Source organism: Hordeum vulgare, chromosome 4H, assembly GCF_904849725.1.
Source record: "Hordeum vulgare subsp. vulgare chromosome 4H, MorexV3_pseudomolecules_assembly, whole genome shotgun sequence".
NCBI classification, from domain to species: domain Eukaryota; kingdom Viridiplantae; phylum Streptophyta; class Magnoliopsida; order Poales; family Poaceae; genus Hordeum; species Hordeum vulgare.
The window spans coordinates 589488846-589504631 of record NC_058521.1 but is presented as its reverse complement, the minus strand read 5'-3'; the positions used below and the strand labels follow the sequence as shown (position 1 = coordinate 589504631).

General features: G+C 49.3%; 1 protein-coding gene and 1 pseudogene across 1 annotated transcript; both read left to right on the top strand.

Moving 5' to 3' along the window:
* Nucleotides 1–1776: 1776 nt before the first annotated feature.
* Nucleotides 1777–2672, top strand: LOC123450851 (annotated as a pseudogene).
* Nucleotides 2673–3331: 659 nt separating this feature from the next.
* On the top strand, nucleotides 3332–4749 carry LOC123447341 (probable glutathione S-transferase GSTU6). The gene has a single exon (XM_045123935.1). The coding sequence runs from the start codon at nucleotides 3758–3760 to the stop codon at nucleotides 4586–4588; it is 831 nt and encodes a 276-aa protein (XP_044979870.1). The 5' UTR covers nucleotides 3332–3757; the 3' UTR covers nucleotides 4589–4749.
* The last annotated feature ends 11037 nt before the right edge of the window (nucleotides 4750–15786 follow it).

The window sequence follows — 15786 nt, the reverse complement described above, 5'->3', positions numbered from 1 at the left end:
CATAGACTAGTTTTAACTTAATCCAGTACAGTTTTTAGTTCATATTAGGAAAACTCTATTGCTCAACCGGCTGATGCACGTGAATCATCCACCGCTTGCTTAGCCGTCGGATTGGTCTTAATCGAGTGCTCGTCGTTGACGACAAGTCTCGTGCAGTCAGTTTTCCTTTCATGCAACAAGAGTATTGTTTCAGAAGGTTTCTGCAACACATGTACTGTTTCAGAAAAAGGTTTGGTCGTGAAGTTTTTTTCAGCAATTGGCTAGTTTCAAAAGATTTCCGCAACATAGTATTTTTTCTAAAAGAAAAAAGGGTTCAACAACGAATATATTTTTCTTCCGCAATAAGGGTCTTGTTTCAGAAACATAACTCAGCTTGAAGAAAGTGTCGGAGGAGTGCTCGGTGTGAGAACGTGCAAGGTAAAGTTTTTGGAAACATGACCTTCGTTGGAAAAAAATCTTCCGCAACAGTACATATGTTTCAAAAAGACGAACAATTTTTTTCTACAACCTCACATATGTTGTAAAAGTTTTTTGCAACATGACATTTGTTGCAAAGATTTTTACGGCACGACCTCTGATGCAAAGATTTTTACAGGGCAACGAGCTCGTTTCTGCAACTGGACCATGGCTTCAGGAATTAATTGGTCAAAGGAGGCGATCAAATCGCATGCCAGTAAATAAATCGAACGACTGATTTTTACGTAGCGACCTCTGATGCAAAGATTTTTACAGGGCAATGAGCTCGTTTGTGCAACTGAACCGTTGCTTCAGGAATTAATTGGTCAGAAGAGGCAATCAAACCGCATGCCAGCAAATAAATCGAACGGCTATTTCAGTGATCGATGTTTAGTACGGATCCATCGGTAGACGCCTAGCAGCTCCCTTCATATTATGGTTGAAGTGTATGCGAATAACTTGAATGGCCGTTCTGTGCATACGTACGTCCCGCGGACTGATTCTTTTGTCCGCCGATGAAACAAATTTAGGGGGGCGGGGTCTTTGTGAGATCGCCGGACTCTACTTTTTCTTGAAATCTACGCAGAATTATACGACTGTTCCCCGGTCAAGACAAAGAGTAGCGACGGCACGCTATGCCTCGGTATGCTAATCCACAGCTAGTTTATCTTTTCCTAATCTAGGATCGGTTTATCTATCTTAGTTTTCTTGCAGACCGTGAGAGAGAGAGAGAGACAGGCCGACCGCGTGATCTGGCCCTTGCGACGGTAGTGGTTAAGTGTTAGCTGGATGAAACTATGTTTTTATTTTATCACATGTACATGTACAATATGCAGTGACGTGCCCGATGGAAGATGTAGCTCAACTCAAGCTCGGAGAGTCAGAGAACGTACGTGTCAGATGTATGTGCCATCTCCTTTTTCAAATTTTTTAACTAGCGCATTACTAGGATCGATCACCACTGATTAGTGGGGTGCTAACGAACTTTCGCTGCCAAAATACCAAACTACTCCCTCTCTCCCATAAATATAACTAGTACAAATGCCCGTGCGTTGCATCGGGCGGAAAAAAAACATTGTGTGTCATTTTTAATTAAATTTTAATAAACATTGATGATAAGGTTAAATAAAAATTTGTTATTTTTAATAAAAATGTTTATATAAACGAATACCCCCTTTCTCCTCTCCTTGATTTGATATCATATCGAAGTGGGGGCCACAAATTCGGATAATTTATGTAAAAAGGAAGTAAATCAAGTATAATACGGATCGAAGGGAGTAATGCAAGGAAGGAATACATTCATCAGAGAGAAGGTTTTGAAGCCGTGGAAGTAGGGTGGCTTTGTCGACATGTGCTCCCCAAGTGTCCACTCCACACTTGCATGGTCACACGGACCTTGTCCCTCCACACACCACAGCCACACACACTCCAAGCTCGTGGTTACCATCTCGGCACCTCGTCGGAGAACACAGCAACCTGCCTGCCAGCCCGAGCAAGATGAAGGCGATGGCCTCGTCCGCCTCTTTGTTTCCACGCTCGCTCCAGCCTCCCCGCGGCCCCTGCGGCGTTGCGGGCTTGCCCCGTCGTAGCTCGGCCTCCGCTCTAGCCCCCGCCGTCCCCGCGGCGTCTCCCTGACCGTCGCCGCCGCCGCGTCGCCGGATGTCCGGAAGGAGCCCTCCTCGTCGCCCCCTCCGCAGCCGGAAGAAACCTCTGCCCTATTGGTGAGCAGCGACCATCGCAAACAGAGTCCCATCTCCATCTCACTTAGAAGAAACTGCCCGCAATTTGGCTGCCATATAAGGTGGTTTCTTGGTTCTGGTTCAGCACAGGCCGTGGCGGAGAGCGTGAAGGTGCTCAAGGACGCGGCCAAGACGAGGAAGGTGCCGGCCCCGGAGGTGCTGGCGGCGCTGGCCAAGATCAAGAAGGCCAAGCTCGACACCTCCACCTTCTTTGAGATGCTCGGCGGGGCCGAGTCGCCCGGCAGGACATGGATGCTCATCTTCACCGCTCAGGTGAGCAAAGCAGACCGTCCCCGTGGCTCAAGCTGCTCGGTGCGCTCGTCCCCGTGTCGGATCTTGGCTCAAGCTGCTCGGTGCGCTCGTCCCCACGTCGGATCCATGTCCCCGATGCGCAGCTCGTCCCCGCGCCGCACCAAGCCCCTGCAGCCACCGCCAAGCCGAAAAAGGCATGGCCGTTCTCGTCTTCGTGGGCGTTGAGGGACAAGGTCATCGCGAAGCTGCGGGGGTCGAGGCCATCACCAAACCCTACCGTCGAATCTCCGCTCCCCAACCCTTCGTGTGAAAAAATACCGGAACGGTTTGATCAGAACGGAGCCGGGATCTGATCCGGGCAACATCGTAAAACAAACGGCCCGCTCGTCTCGCCCACTCCCGCGAGCGGGGAGGCGAGACCTAGCGCCGCCGGCTCCAGCCTCCCCCGCCCTCCGCCCCTCCCAGTGGATACTTGCGGGCCGCCTAATCAGTGTCCGTGGATGTGCCGGGATTTGGCAATTATGGTTGTAGATGTTCTTAGCGCTCGTTCAGCGGCATTGGGATCATTAGTCCGACTCTTAGAAGTAAGAATTCTAAGACAGTAGCAAAACTTTTTGCAGTGGATAAACAAGTCATTACATCATGACAAAATATTGATATTTAAAAAGATGCATGGATCCCAAAAATTGCAAATAGGAACATGTCAAAGGTCTCTTATTGATCTAGTCTCCGATTTTCAAAATGAAGAGTTGACGAGACAAACGTTGTGGCCAATTGATGTTTCGTGGGTGCCCTTGACTCCTCTCCGTATGCATAATACGACTGACTTCATTGCTTGGAGTTATATATGAAATGGATTATTCACTATTCGATCGGTTATTAGAAGGGATGAAATCAACAATATGGAAGAAAATTGCAACATACAGATGGTATGGGTAGAATCAATATAAAATATATTTGGGCTAAGATTTGAAAAACTATCTTGTTTGGATTAATTGTGTCCCTACCTTTCTCCCTGACTCTATATGCAACATCTTTGTAATCACTCTGAATAATATCGTCCATCAGTGAAGCGTTACGTGTGATGCCGACTAGTCAACCTTCTTCCGTGCAAGCATGCTGCACACGCCAACGGCGACGCACATAGTCATAGACCTGTGCCAACTGGTCAGCCTAATTTCCTGCCTATATAAATTAACAACAAGGAGAACGAAGATATTATTACTATATGCACTTACAAATTCAGTTCAGAGCACAGACACAGGAGAGCAGATAGTGTAATCGTGAGGGGAAGAGATCGGTCGAAGACGATGGCGGGCGAAGGAGAAGGCGTCAAGCTGCTGGGCACGGTGGTGAGCCCGTTCGCGGTCCACGTGCGCATGGCACTGCACCTCAAGGGTGTAAGCTACGAGGACCTGGAGCAGGACCTGTTCGACAAGGGCGACCTCCTCCTCGCCTCCAACCCGGTGCACAAGAAGGTCCCCGTCCTCATCCACGCCGGCAGGCCCGTCTACGAGTCGCTCGTCATCGTCGAGTACGTCGACGAGGTCTGGGCCGGCGCAGCCTCGCTCCTCCCCGCCGACCCCTATGACCGTGTCGTCTCCCGATTCTGGGCAGCCTACGTCGACGACAAGGTGGTCTCCGCGATGCTAGGCATCCTGCGCGCGACCACCGAGAAGGAGCGAGCGGAGAGGCTCGACGCTGCGCTCGCGGCGGTCAGGCCCTTGGAGGACGCCTTCGACGCTTGCCCTGGCGGCAAGGCCTTCTACGCCGGCGACTCCGTCGGGTACCTCGACCTCGCGCTCGGGTGCCACCTCTTCTGGTTCGAGGCGTTGCGCGAGATGTTCGGCGTGATGGTCATCGACGCGGGCAGGAACCCGCGCCTGGCCACCTGGGCTGGAAGGTTCCTGGAGACGGAGACGGCCAAGAAGGCGGCGTCGCCCATTGAGAGCATAGTGGAATACGCGGGTCCTTGTTTCTTCCATGGAGATGAGATGAGAGTCTTGGGAGAGGAGGAAGCAGAGAGCAGAACGGCGCGGCCGCAAAGGAGGCGCACACACTGCTGTAGGGGGAGCGGGTATCTTGAGAGCTCGCCGATGCGGAGCAGGCAGCGGAGGCCGTGGGCCGGAAGACGAGGGTGACTGCGAGGGGGTTCACGTAAGAATGAAACGTTTTTTAACTCAGAAAAGGACCGCGGGTTGAATAGCTGAAAACAGAAGGACCTTTTTGCAAAACCGCCAGCGACGTACGGCAGCAGCGATCCATGGTTTATTATTAGGAGAGATAAATGTTAAAAACGCTATTATATTACAGAACGAAAGCTTTTATATTGTACTAGTAAGCATGCACGTGCAACGCACGTCTCAAAAAAAAAAGGTTCATATGGTATCATAGTAAAATAATTTCTGATTTTTTCAGACGGTACAAAATGTTATTATGTCACTCAAATTATATTTTCAAAATTGTGACATATTTGTGATCCAACACACGTATCATAATCTATAGTAAAACATATTTGAGTTTTTTTATCGAGCAATCTATCGGTGTCTTATATAAAACAATATGAGAACGTGTGTAACATATGATCTAGAAACATGTCTCCGCACAAAATTCAAGATCACATAATAATTGTATTATAATTGTTACAGAAATATATTTTAAAAACCAGGACTAAGCACGTCTTGATGGTCCATCTTTTGAAGCAATGAAAGTCCATCTATAGATGCGATCTATGATGCTTCCTTCAATGTATGGGATATTGTTATGAGATTCATTTTCTTCATACTTTAAAATATGCACCAAAAATCGCTTCCTCAGTTCAAAACAATCCTACATATGCATTAGACAACATTGTTATAACAAGTTTGTATGTGTAATGTGTATACAAATAAGCATGGTGTAAATACTCACCTGAGGTATAGGAAAATATAGCTTTCCATCGCACAATGAGTGTATGTAGTTAAAAATCAAATACCCCGACAAGGCACTGCATGTATGAAATAAACACATAATGTGCGTTGAATGAATGAATTATTTTTGACAGTAACCAGTAGATGTACCTCTTGTTTCCTCAAAACTTATATACAATAAGACCGGGGATGAGTGAACACTTCTGGTAACCAAACTATAGCATTCCCGAGATGGCCACCGCCATGGCTTGCTGACAAGCTTCACCATCTCGCTTCCCCAAACCTCCTGACCAAAGTGATCCTTAGCTCAGAAGAGCTATGACACATGCCTCCCATTGCTACCACCTTTAGTTTGGGTGAGGTCTCATGTGCGTCTCCTGGTCTTGTTTCAATGTTATGACCAAAACATATCATCTTCACTTCAATTTGATGCCATCTCTAAAATTATCTATGGGATTCTTCAGAATTTCAAATCTAGTCATGACTTGGTATGAGCATCATATGGTATTCTCCGAGATGGCAATTTCAGTAGAGATACTTATGAACAAACATGATAAATTACCTTCTCTACAAACCAACCCAAAATATTTCTCCAACTCCACAATGGCTATCGCTAGTGCTCCATTGGTAACCTCACCCAAGATAATTGAATAGTAAAATTACTTCCAAGTAGCTGAGAACTGAAACATTGGATAGAAATAATGAATAATATATATGGATTCAGGTACTCCAAAATAATATATGGATTTAATTACACATGATCATTCAAGCTAGCTTTCTAGAGATTGTTTTGAAAATCATTATTCAAAGCAGTACAAAGAATTGTATAATTTTTAACAAAACACATGATGTGCGACATTCAATACAAACTTTGACCATATACTTTAAGCATGTTCAAGCTATATTTGTCCAGATATGAGATTTACATTCATGATTATAAACTAAAACCTACTATCATGCTTTAACACAACTCATCAGAAGGATGACTACAACAGCTGGATCATGGATAATTAGGAGCTTGATGACGTACACACATACTGCTGGTAGGGTTACTGTTCATGCACATCTTTGGCGGTCGAAGAGACAAGAGGCCTCCAGCACCGGCGTGGATCCGTGAGGCCATCACATGTGACATTTTCTGCTGCTGGAATGCGATCCTAGCGACAAAGGGTCTGAGGGTAGGAGGGGGCGGTGATGCCATACCTACGTTGATACTTCACAAACCAAAAATTACATGTTATTGCAACATATGAAAACATAATGAAGGAAAGAGGAACATAAAAAAATATAAGATGCAAATTGAAATCAAATTTTCATCAACAATTGTAAGAAAGCAGGCGACACCGAGTGACTGAAACATGTGCTGATTGATCTCGATGCAAAATAAATACTGATCAATCTAATTGACTGTCAGATATCGAGTTTCATGAATATGGAAATATTTTTGTCAGCTGATTTGAGAAATAACAAATAACATAATTGCAAGCGTCATTTTTGTGCCGTAATTTATAATAAAATTGGCTTAGGAATGATTGATTACATAAGCTAGTATGTCATAACTGAACACATGAATAGTATAGTGCTCAACGTTGACAACAACCGTCAAAATCACAACCCTCGCCAGCCAGCCCTACCAACGGCAAGGTATATATTGCATACTTTCATATTGGGAAGAAGCATCAAAATGTCATCACAACATTGAACTGCAAGCTATCTTGATGGCTTAGCTAAAAAGAGAAGAAACGTAGAAGTAGTGCTTCACCTGAATAAGCAGTTGGAAGTCTGAAAGATGTGATTGTCGTGGGTATAAGTCTGACAGTAGAAGTATGGGGTACGAAAGTATATGGGCAGATCCTTAGCTACGGCGAGGATGTATGAGTTCAGGCCCCTCTACGGTGGAGGTAAAAGCCCTACGTCTCAGTGCTCTTGGGAGCTTTGTGTCGAGTGGATTATAGGATTACAGCAAGTGCCAACCCCCGTACCAGTGGTGAAGGGCGGCTTATATAGAGTGCGCTGCCCTTCATAATGGCCCGGTGGACAGGGGTGGAATAGTGGCGAGTAAATGCTTACATTACAAGTAACGTAAGCTCTAAATGCTAATAATGGTGTATGAAAACGTATGACCGTTGCCCTCCTGGGAGATTACGATGTACAGAGTGGATTCCAGTCGGTACGTTAGATATGCTCCGAGTGGATCGTCGCCGACTGGACGATGGGGGCGTCCTTAGTTCAGTCGGAACTGTCTAAGGGCCTTGTCTTCTATGAAGGATAGTCCTTGGGTAGGACCTATAGGGTAGACCTATGACCCTACCCTGGGACTATAACCCCATCATTAGTCCCCGAATGGATCGGGGTTGGAACGATGAAGTGATGTCTGGAGTTTGGAACCGACTGGTATTGAGGTGACTTTAGCGTTGTTTGCCTCGATCCATTTTATCTTTTCAGCCAGTGATCAGAGTGAATATGCCAGTGAAACGAACCGTCAGGGACCGAGTGCTTCCACGGAATCTTTCGACGTGACTGGTCAAACTGACAGCGCCGGATTTTCCAGGATCCTCAAATTTCGGTTGTCGCGCGCTCAGCGGGGATGACGACATCGCCATCGAGTAGGGTTTGCCTCCTCGATTACCGCGCCGTTATCTTCTCCACTAATCTTGCAGCGGGCGGTTGGGGGATAAGATCCTGGGCCCACCTGTAAGTGACCCAGTCGAAGGCCTATTAAAGCCTCCCCGGCGGGATTTCCTGTTGCGCTGCTCATCCTCCTCCCATTAATCTCGCTCCTCCCGCAGCTCTCTGCACACCTCAAGCTACCTCCTACCTCTCCTCCTCTGCGGATCCGTCGTCCTCGCCATGACGAAGGGGCAGACCAGCAAGCTCGAGGCACAGAAGAAGAAGAAGAAGGGGGCGGCCTCCACTCAGCGGCGGCAGCGGGCGTTGCCGGCGGGCTGGATCCAGGGGGACTTCCTCCCCTCCTCGGTGACGGAGAACGACGTGCTGGAGATGGTGGAGCACGGCATGGTCGCCAACAAGTCCTGGAGGCTGCCGGAAGGCGAGACGGAGCCGGCGCCGAAGGAGGGGGACCGCGTTCTGATGCTCAGCCATGTGGCCAGAGGTTTCTCCTTGCCTCCCCATCCTTTCGTCCGAGGTATCATGAATTACTTCGGGGCGCAGCTCCATCACTTTCCTCCGAATGCAATAGCTCATCTTTCCGCATTCGTCACCCTCTACGAGTGCTTCATAGGATGTCCTCCCCACTGGGGGCTCTTTAAATATGTCTTCTCCGCTAGATCCCAAACTGTTAAGAAGCTTAGCCAGTCGGATGATAAGACACACATCCTCCAGCTCTGCGGGGGTTTAGGCTTTCAGAAGAAAACAAAGAGTAGCTATCCCTCCCTCCAGCTATCCGAGTCGGTTAGGAACTGGCAATCGTCCTGGTTCTATTGCCAGGACATTGCTTGCCCGAATGCTTCGAGTGGGTTGCCACCTTTCAGTTTAGACCGTCCGGGCCCTCCCAGGAAGCTAGCGCTCTCTAAGGGAGAAAGAACCCAGATCCAGCCTTTGGTCGACGTGCTGATAGCCGTCGTCCGGAGGGGAGTCACCGGCATGGACCTGTTGGAGACTTTTCTGGGTCGGCGCATCGAGCCGCTGCAGACCCGATACCACGCTATGTGGCATTACACGGGGCCTTCGGATACCACTCGGTCTCATCCAGAGGACGTGAGCGGGGAGACTGTGAGTGCGTGGGTCCGCAGCATCACAGGCACATGTGATAACCCTGTGGGAGCTCGGCGCGTGAAGCCCTTCCGCGCCGAAAATCCTCCTCCGAATGAGGTGAGTACATGTTGTCGAGTGCTTTTAACCTTCTCAGCTTTATTGCTTTTCTTGTCTCGCTGATTGACGTTGCCGACTGTGTTTTGTGCAGGAGTGGACGAACTGGCATTCTGCGGTCTCGAATGGGAATCCAGTCGAGGAAGAGGAAGGCAGCATGGAGGGCAGCGCGGATAGCACCGAGTATGTCTCTGACAGTGGGGAGACGGAGGAGGAGAGTGGAGAGCAGAGCTCTTCACCCTCACCACCAGAGCACCGAACCAAGCGCCGTCATGACCCCGCTGCTCCGCCGGCTCCTCCCGCGGCCCCGAATGCTCCGCCGGCTCCTCCCGTGGCCCCGAGTGCTTGGAGTGTGAAGAGAACCAGGGGTGCTTCTGCCGAGCCCGTGAACCAACCGTCCAAGGTGGCTAAACCCAGCGGGTCTAAGCCTCGGAAAGCTTTGCCTCGGATGAGGATCGTTGTTCCGGTCGCCTCAGTGTAAGTGTCTTGTTCTTCCATCTTCTTTCAGTATCCGATTGGACTCTTCTTTTTGGGAATTCATGTTTACCCGTCGAGTGGATTTCACTCAACAGAGTTGCTACCTCCGCCACCTCTCTGCCGCGTCAGGATGATGATCCCATGGACACCGATAACGCCGCCACGTCCCAGCAAGGTATGTTGTCACGACTCCGAGAGTTGTATTACCGTTTCGCGAGTGCTGTCTTTGATCTTGACCTTTTTCTGTGTTTTTATTTTGTTCAGTCGGGCTTCCTTCGGAGGTGATCCATCTGGATGATGACGACCAAAGGAGGTCGGAACCAGCTTTGGCGCCTGCTTCTGGGGTTATCCAACCTGCTGCCAATCCCGCCATGAGCGTTCCGCCGACTGAGACGGTGGCTCTCACGGCGGAACCGACTGGAGAGGAGCTCGGGATGCCCAGGGAGCCTTCTGCCACGCCGGGTCCGTCGGCTGTTCAATATGATGCCCGACGCCTCCCAGAGGATTAGGTAGGAGCCGCCAAGGACGCCATGGTGCAAGTGGAGCTGATGGTGGGCGACGCCAAGGGAGCATATGACTCCATCGCGTCTCTGTACCAGAAGAGCTTGGAGCTTCGGGATGATATCCGAGTAAGTGCGCCAGTAAGTGTTTACATTCCTCTTGGTACCCACTGGGGGTTTCAGCGAGATACTCGGATACAGTAGGTTGATTTCTCAGTGGGTTCACTCCGAGTGAACCCAGTGGGTGTAGTCTCCGAGACTTCTGTCGAGTGCTTGCACCGGCAGTTGTCTTTATATGTATTTTCCATCAGAGTTGATCTGCCCGAATGGTACCAGTGGGGGTATGCAGAGTGCACCCACTTGGTGTAGTCTCCGAGAGTAGTGTTACTCATAGTGTTGTTGGTTTGCTATGGAGCTCAATGGGACCGACCTGTTCGAGCTTCATACCAGTGGGGTCACTCTTAGTGAACCCACTAGGTGTAGTCCCCGAGACCGCTGTCGATTGCTTGCATCGGTAGGGGTCTGAAGAATTTTTAAGTTTTGATTGTTTTGTCATATCTGTCGAGACTTTTTCCTTGTTGAATGTGTCTGATCCTCCCTTTGTGTCTCTTTGACAGAAGACTTGTGAAATGGGATCGGCGTATAATGCTCTGAAGGCTGAGAAGACTCAACTTGCTGCGGACTTGGAGGTGGCTGTGAATGACCTGGCTGGCGTGAAGAAGGCTCTCGCTGACCGAGAGAAATCTTTGGAGGAATCTCGGGAGACTAACAAGGCACTGGTGGCCGAGGTAGAAAAAATGAAGAGGGAGAGATCCGAATGGATGGGCCAGCTGAAGGTAATGAACACTCGGTGCAGAGCGCAGTAGAACTACGTCGACGATTGGGCAAAGAAGATGGTCGCACTGCTTGGTGGTAAGTTCTTGCCGAGTGCTTTTTGACTTTGGAGTTCACTCCGCGCTTATTTTCTGCTTGTCTTTTCTTTGCAGATTTCTGTCGGGACGTTGAGGCCGAAACAGTCAAAATTGAACGGTCGCTTGTTCCGAATGTTCCACTCGGCGATGAAGCTAACCGGGACATGTTCCGAGTGCATTCTCGCCTTAACAGAGTGGGCCCTTTCATTGGTCGCCTGAGAAGAGTTGTCGGCCGAATCGACAAGGAGCTATGACTCCCGAAACGAGATAGAGGGGTTGATGACTCGACTGGAGGACGTTCCAAGCAGAGTGCAGGCATGGAAGAAGTCTGCCGCTCGATGTGGTGCGGACGTGGCGCTGTCTCTGGTCCGAGTGCACTTCAAGGAAGCCCGTGAAGACAAGCTGAAGACGTTGCAGGTCGCCAACACCAAGAAGCTTCGATTTGAAGATTTCATGGAGACCTTCCTCAACACAGCCACTCGGATTGCATATGGAATCGACCTCGACACCTTTGTGGAGCCCGCCAGTCCCGGTGACGCTTGATAAACTTTATGTTGAACGCACATTTACCTCGGTATGCCGAGTGGAGTCTGTATTAAACTTTGGCCACTTCTGTTGGCCGGTATATTCGTGGTTCGGTGTGGATAAACTTGATTCACACCGAGCCGACCGATCGCACATCCAACTTGAATTCGAATCGGATCTTTTGCTCTTCTTTCGCTGAGTTTTTTTTTGACACGATTTTGGCTCGTGGTTTTTGTTTGGGCGTCTCTTGGTGAAGCCAATGGCAAACATGCGGAGCATGTAATTGTCAGTTGTCTTCACATCCACATGAGCCTCAATGAGGGTCTGCTAAGCCTCCGAGTGTATCTCGAGTGCCCACTCGGAGGAAGCTTTTTATTTAGGCGACTCTGGTTCGCATCTAAGTCTCCGAGTGTAACTTGGAATGCACACTCGGAGCAATTTGTTTACTTAGGCGACTCTGAGTCGCAGCTAAGTCTCCGAGTGTGACTTTTGGTGCACACTCGTAGCGAGTTTTTACTTAGGCGACTCTGGGTCGCGGCTAAGTCCCCGAGTGTGACTTTTGGTGCACACTCGGAGCGAGTCTTTACTTACGCGACTCTGGGTCGCGGCTAAGTCCCCGAGTGTGACTTTTGGTGCACACTCGGAGCGAGTTTTTACTTAGGCGACTCTGGGTCGCAGCTAAGTCCCTGAGTGTGACTGTTAGTTCGCACTCGGAGCGGGGTGTTACTTAGGCGACTCTGGGTCGCAGCTAAGTCCCCTAGTGTGACTTTTCGTGTACACTAGAAGCGAGTTGTTACTCATGTAGTTGTCAGTTGTCTTCACATCCACATTAGCCTCAATGAGGGTCTGCTAAGCCTTCGAGTGTATCTCGAGTATACACTCGGAGGAAGCATTTTACTTAGGCGACTCTGAGTCGCAGCTAAGTCCCCGAGTGTGACTTTTCGTGTACACTCGGAGTGAGTTGTTTACTTAGGCGACTCTGGGTCGCAGCTAAGTCTCCGAGTGTGATTTTTAGTGCATACTCGGAGCGAGTTTGTACTTAGGTGACTCTGGGTCGCAGCTATGTCTCCGAGTGTGACTTTTCATGCACACTCGGAGCGAGTTGTTACTTAGGCGACTCTGGGTCGCAGCTAAGTCTCCGAATGTGACTTTTCGTGCACACTCGGAGCGAGTTGTTACTTAGGCGACTCTGGGTCGCAGCTAAGTGTCTGAATGTCACTTTTCGTGCACACTCGGAGCGAGTTTTTTACTTAGGCGACTCTGGGTCGCAGCTAAGTCCCCGAGTGTGACTTTAATTGCACACTCGGAGCGAGTTTGTACTTAGGCGACTCTGGGTCGCAGCTAAGTCTCCGAGTGTGACTTTTCATGCACACTCGGAGCGAGTTGTTACTTAGGTGACTCTGGGTCGCAGCTAAGTCTCCGAGTGTGACTTTTCGTGCACACTCGGAGCGAGTTGTTACTTAGCCGACTCTGGGTCGCAGCTAAGTCTCTGAGTGTGACTTTTCGTGCACACTCGGAGCGAGTTGTTACCTAGGCGACTCTGGGTCGCAGCTAAGTCTCCGAATGTGACTTTTAGTGCACACTCGGAGCGAGTTTGTACTTAGGCGACTCTGGGTCGCAGCTAAGTCTCCGAGTGTGACTTTTCGTGCACACTCGGAGCGAGTTGTTACTTAGGCGACTCTGGGTCGCAGCTAAGTCTCCGAGTGTGACTTTTCGTGCACACTCAAAGCGAGTTGTTACTTAGGTGACTCTGGGTCGCAGCTAAGTCTCCGAGTGTGACTTTTCGTGCACACTCGGAGCGAGTTGTTTACTTAGGCGACTCTGGGTCGCAGCTAAGTCCCCGAGTGTGACTTTTAGTGCACACTCGGAGTTGGTTTTTTAGACCGGAGTCTGCAAACGCGGAAGAATTTTGAATCGACAAGAAATCAATCTGCTTTGTATTACTTCGACGATACTTGTTCTTTACATTGTCTCCGTCGGCGGTTATGTGTAGAAGCGCTTCAGTAGATCTCCATTCCATGCTCGCGGCCCGTCCGTTTCCCTGTCGAGGTTGTAGAGTCGATATGCTCCGTTGTTCAGCACCTTAGAGATGATGAATGGTCCTTCCCAGGCGGGAGCCAACTTGTGTGGTCTTTGTTGATCCACTCGGAGCACCAGGTCGCCTCCTTGGAATGTGCGGCTCCTGACGTGCCGCGCATGAAATCGACATAGATCTTGTTGATAAATTGTTGAACGGATCAGTGCCATCTCGTGCTCCTCTTCTAAAAGGTCCACTCCGTCTTGCCTGGCTTGCTCTGCTTCGGCTTCGGAGAAGAGTTCGAATCGTGGAGAGTTGTGAAGCAAGTCACTCAGAAGGACTGCCTCTGCTCCATAAACGAGGAAAAACGGGGATCGCCCTGTCGATCTATTCGGAGTTGTGCGGAGGCCCCACAGCACCGAAGGCAGCTCGGTGACCCATGCGCCGGCGGCATGTCCAACTTCTCGCAGGAGTCGAGGCTTCAACCCTTGAAGAATGAGTCCATTCGCCCGCTCCGCTTGTCCATTTGTTTGGGGTGCGCGATGGATGCAAAATCCACTCGGATACCTTGGCCTGCGCAAAAACCTTTGAACCTGTCTGAGTCAAAGTTTGTGCCATTGTCGGTGATTATGTTGTGCGGAACCCCGTATCTGGCGATGATGTCTCTGATAAATTTGATGGCCGTAAGGGCATCAAGCTTCTTGATAGGCTTGGCTTCAATCCACTTGGTAAACTTGTCGACTGCTACCAGCAGATGGGTGAATCCTCCTTGGCCTGTTCTGAATGGTCCAACTGTATCTAATCCCCACACGGTGAATGGCCAAGCAAGAGGAATTATCTTCAGCGCATACGTTGGCTTGTGGGACTTGTTTGAATAGAACTGGCAACCTTCGCAACGGTCGACCATATCTTTTGCCATTTCATTCGCCTGCAACCAGAAGAAACCAGCTCTCAATGCTTTGGCGACGATTGCCCTTGAGGAGGCATGATGACCGCAGGTTCCCGAGTGAATTTCTTCCAAGATTAACTGCCCTTCCTCAGGAGAGATAACCGCTGAAGGACGCCTGAAACACTTTCCCTGTATAACTGGTCATCAATGACGGTGAAGGACTTCGACCTGCGAACGATCTGCCTAGCTTGGATTTCATCTTCTGGTAACTCTTGCCTCATGATGTACGCAATGAACGGCACAGTCCATTCGGGAATGACAGCTAGAATCTCCATGATCAAATCAACCACAACGGGGACCTCGACTTCAGTCTGATCTGTTGAGCTCTTCGGTTTACTGGTTCCTCTGTAAAAGGATCTTCTTTTACCGAGGGGAGGTGTAGGTGCTTGAGGCAGACATCACTCGGGACCGGTCTCCGAGTGGATCCAAGTTTTGCCAATTCATCTGCTGCTTGGTTTTTCAGTCGGGGAACATGGTGAAGTTCCAGGCCTTCGAACTTCTTCTCGAGCTTCCTTATTGCGTTGCAGTATGCAGTCATGGTGGGGTTCCTTACATCCCACTCCTTCATTACTTGATTAACCACTAGATCTGAGTCGCCATAGACCATCACGCGACGGACGCCGAGTGTGATGGCCATGCGCAACCCGTAAAGGAGAGCTTCGTACTATGCTTCGTTGTTGGAAGAATCAAAATGGATCTGCAACACATACTTGAGTTTATCACCTTTCGGGGATATGAGCACTACGCCGGCGCCGGAGCCATTCAACATCTTGGACCCATCGAAGAACATGGTCCAATGAGACGAGTAGATGTGAGTCGGTTGCTGTTGTTCTACCCATTCTGCTATGAAGTCAGCGAGAGCTTGAGACTTTATAGCTTTCTTGGCTTCGAACTTGATGTAGCAGTATAGCATCTCCATTGCCTACTTTGCCACTCGGCCTGATGCGTCCCGATTGTGGAGAATTTCCGACAACGGAGCATCAGATATGACAGATACCGAGTGGTCTTGGAAATAATGAGCCACCTTCTTTGCAGTCATGTAGATCCCATAAATAAGCTTCTGATAATGGGGATACCTCTGCTTGGAAGGAGTCAGGACTTCGGAAACATAATATACTGGCCGCTGAACCTTGTACGCTTTGCCTTCTTCTTCGCGTTCGACTGTCAGAACGATGCTGACGACTTGATTTGTAGCCACGATGTACAGAAGAAGGGGTTCTTTA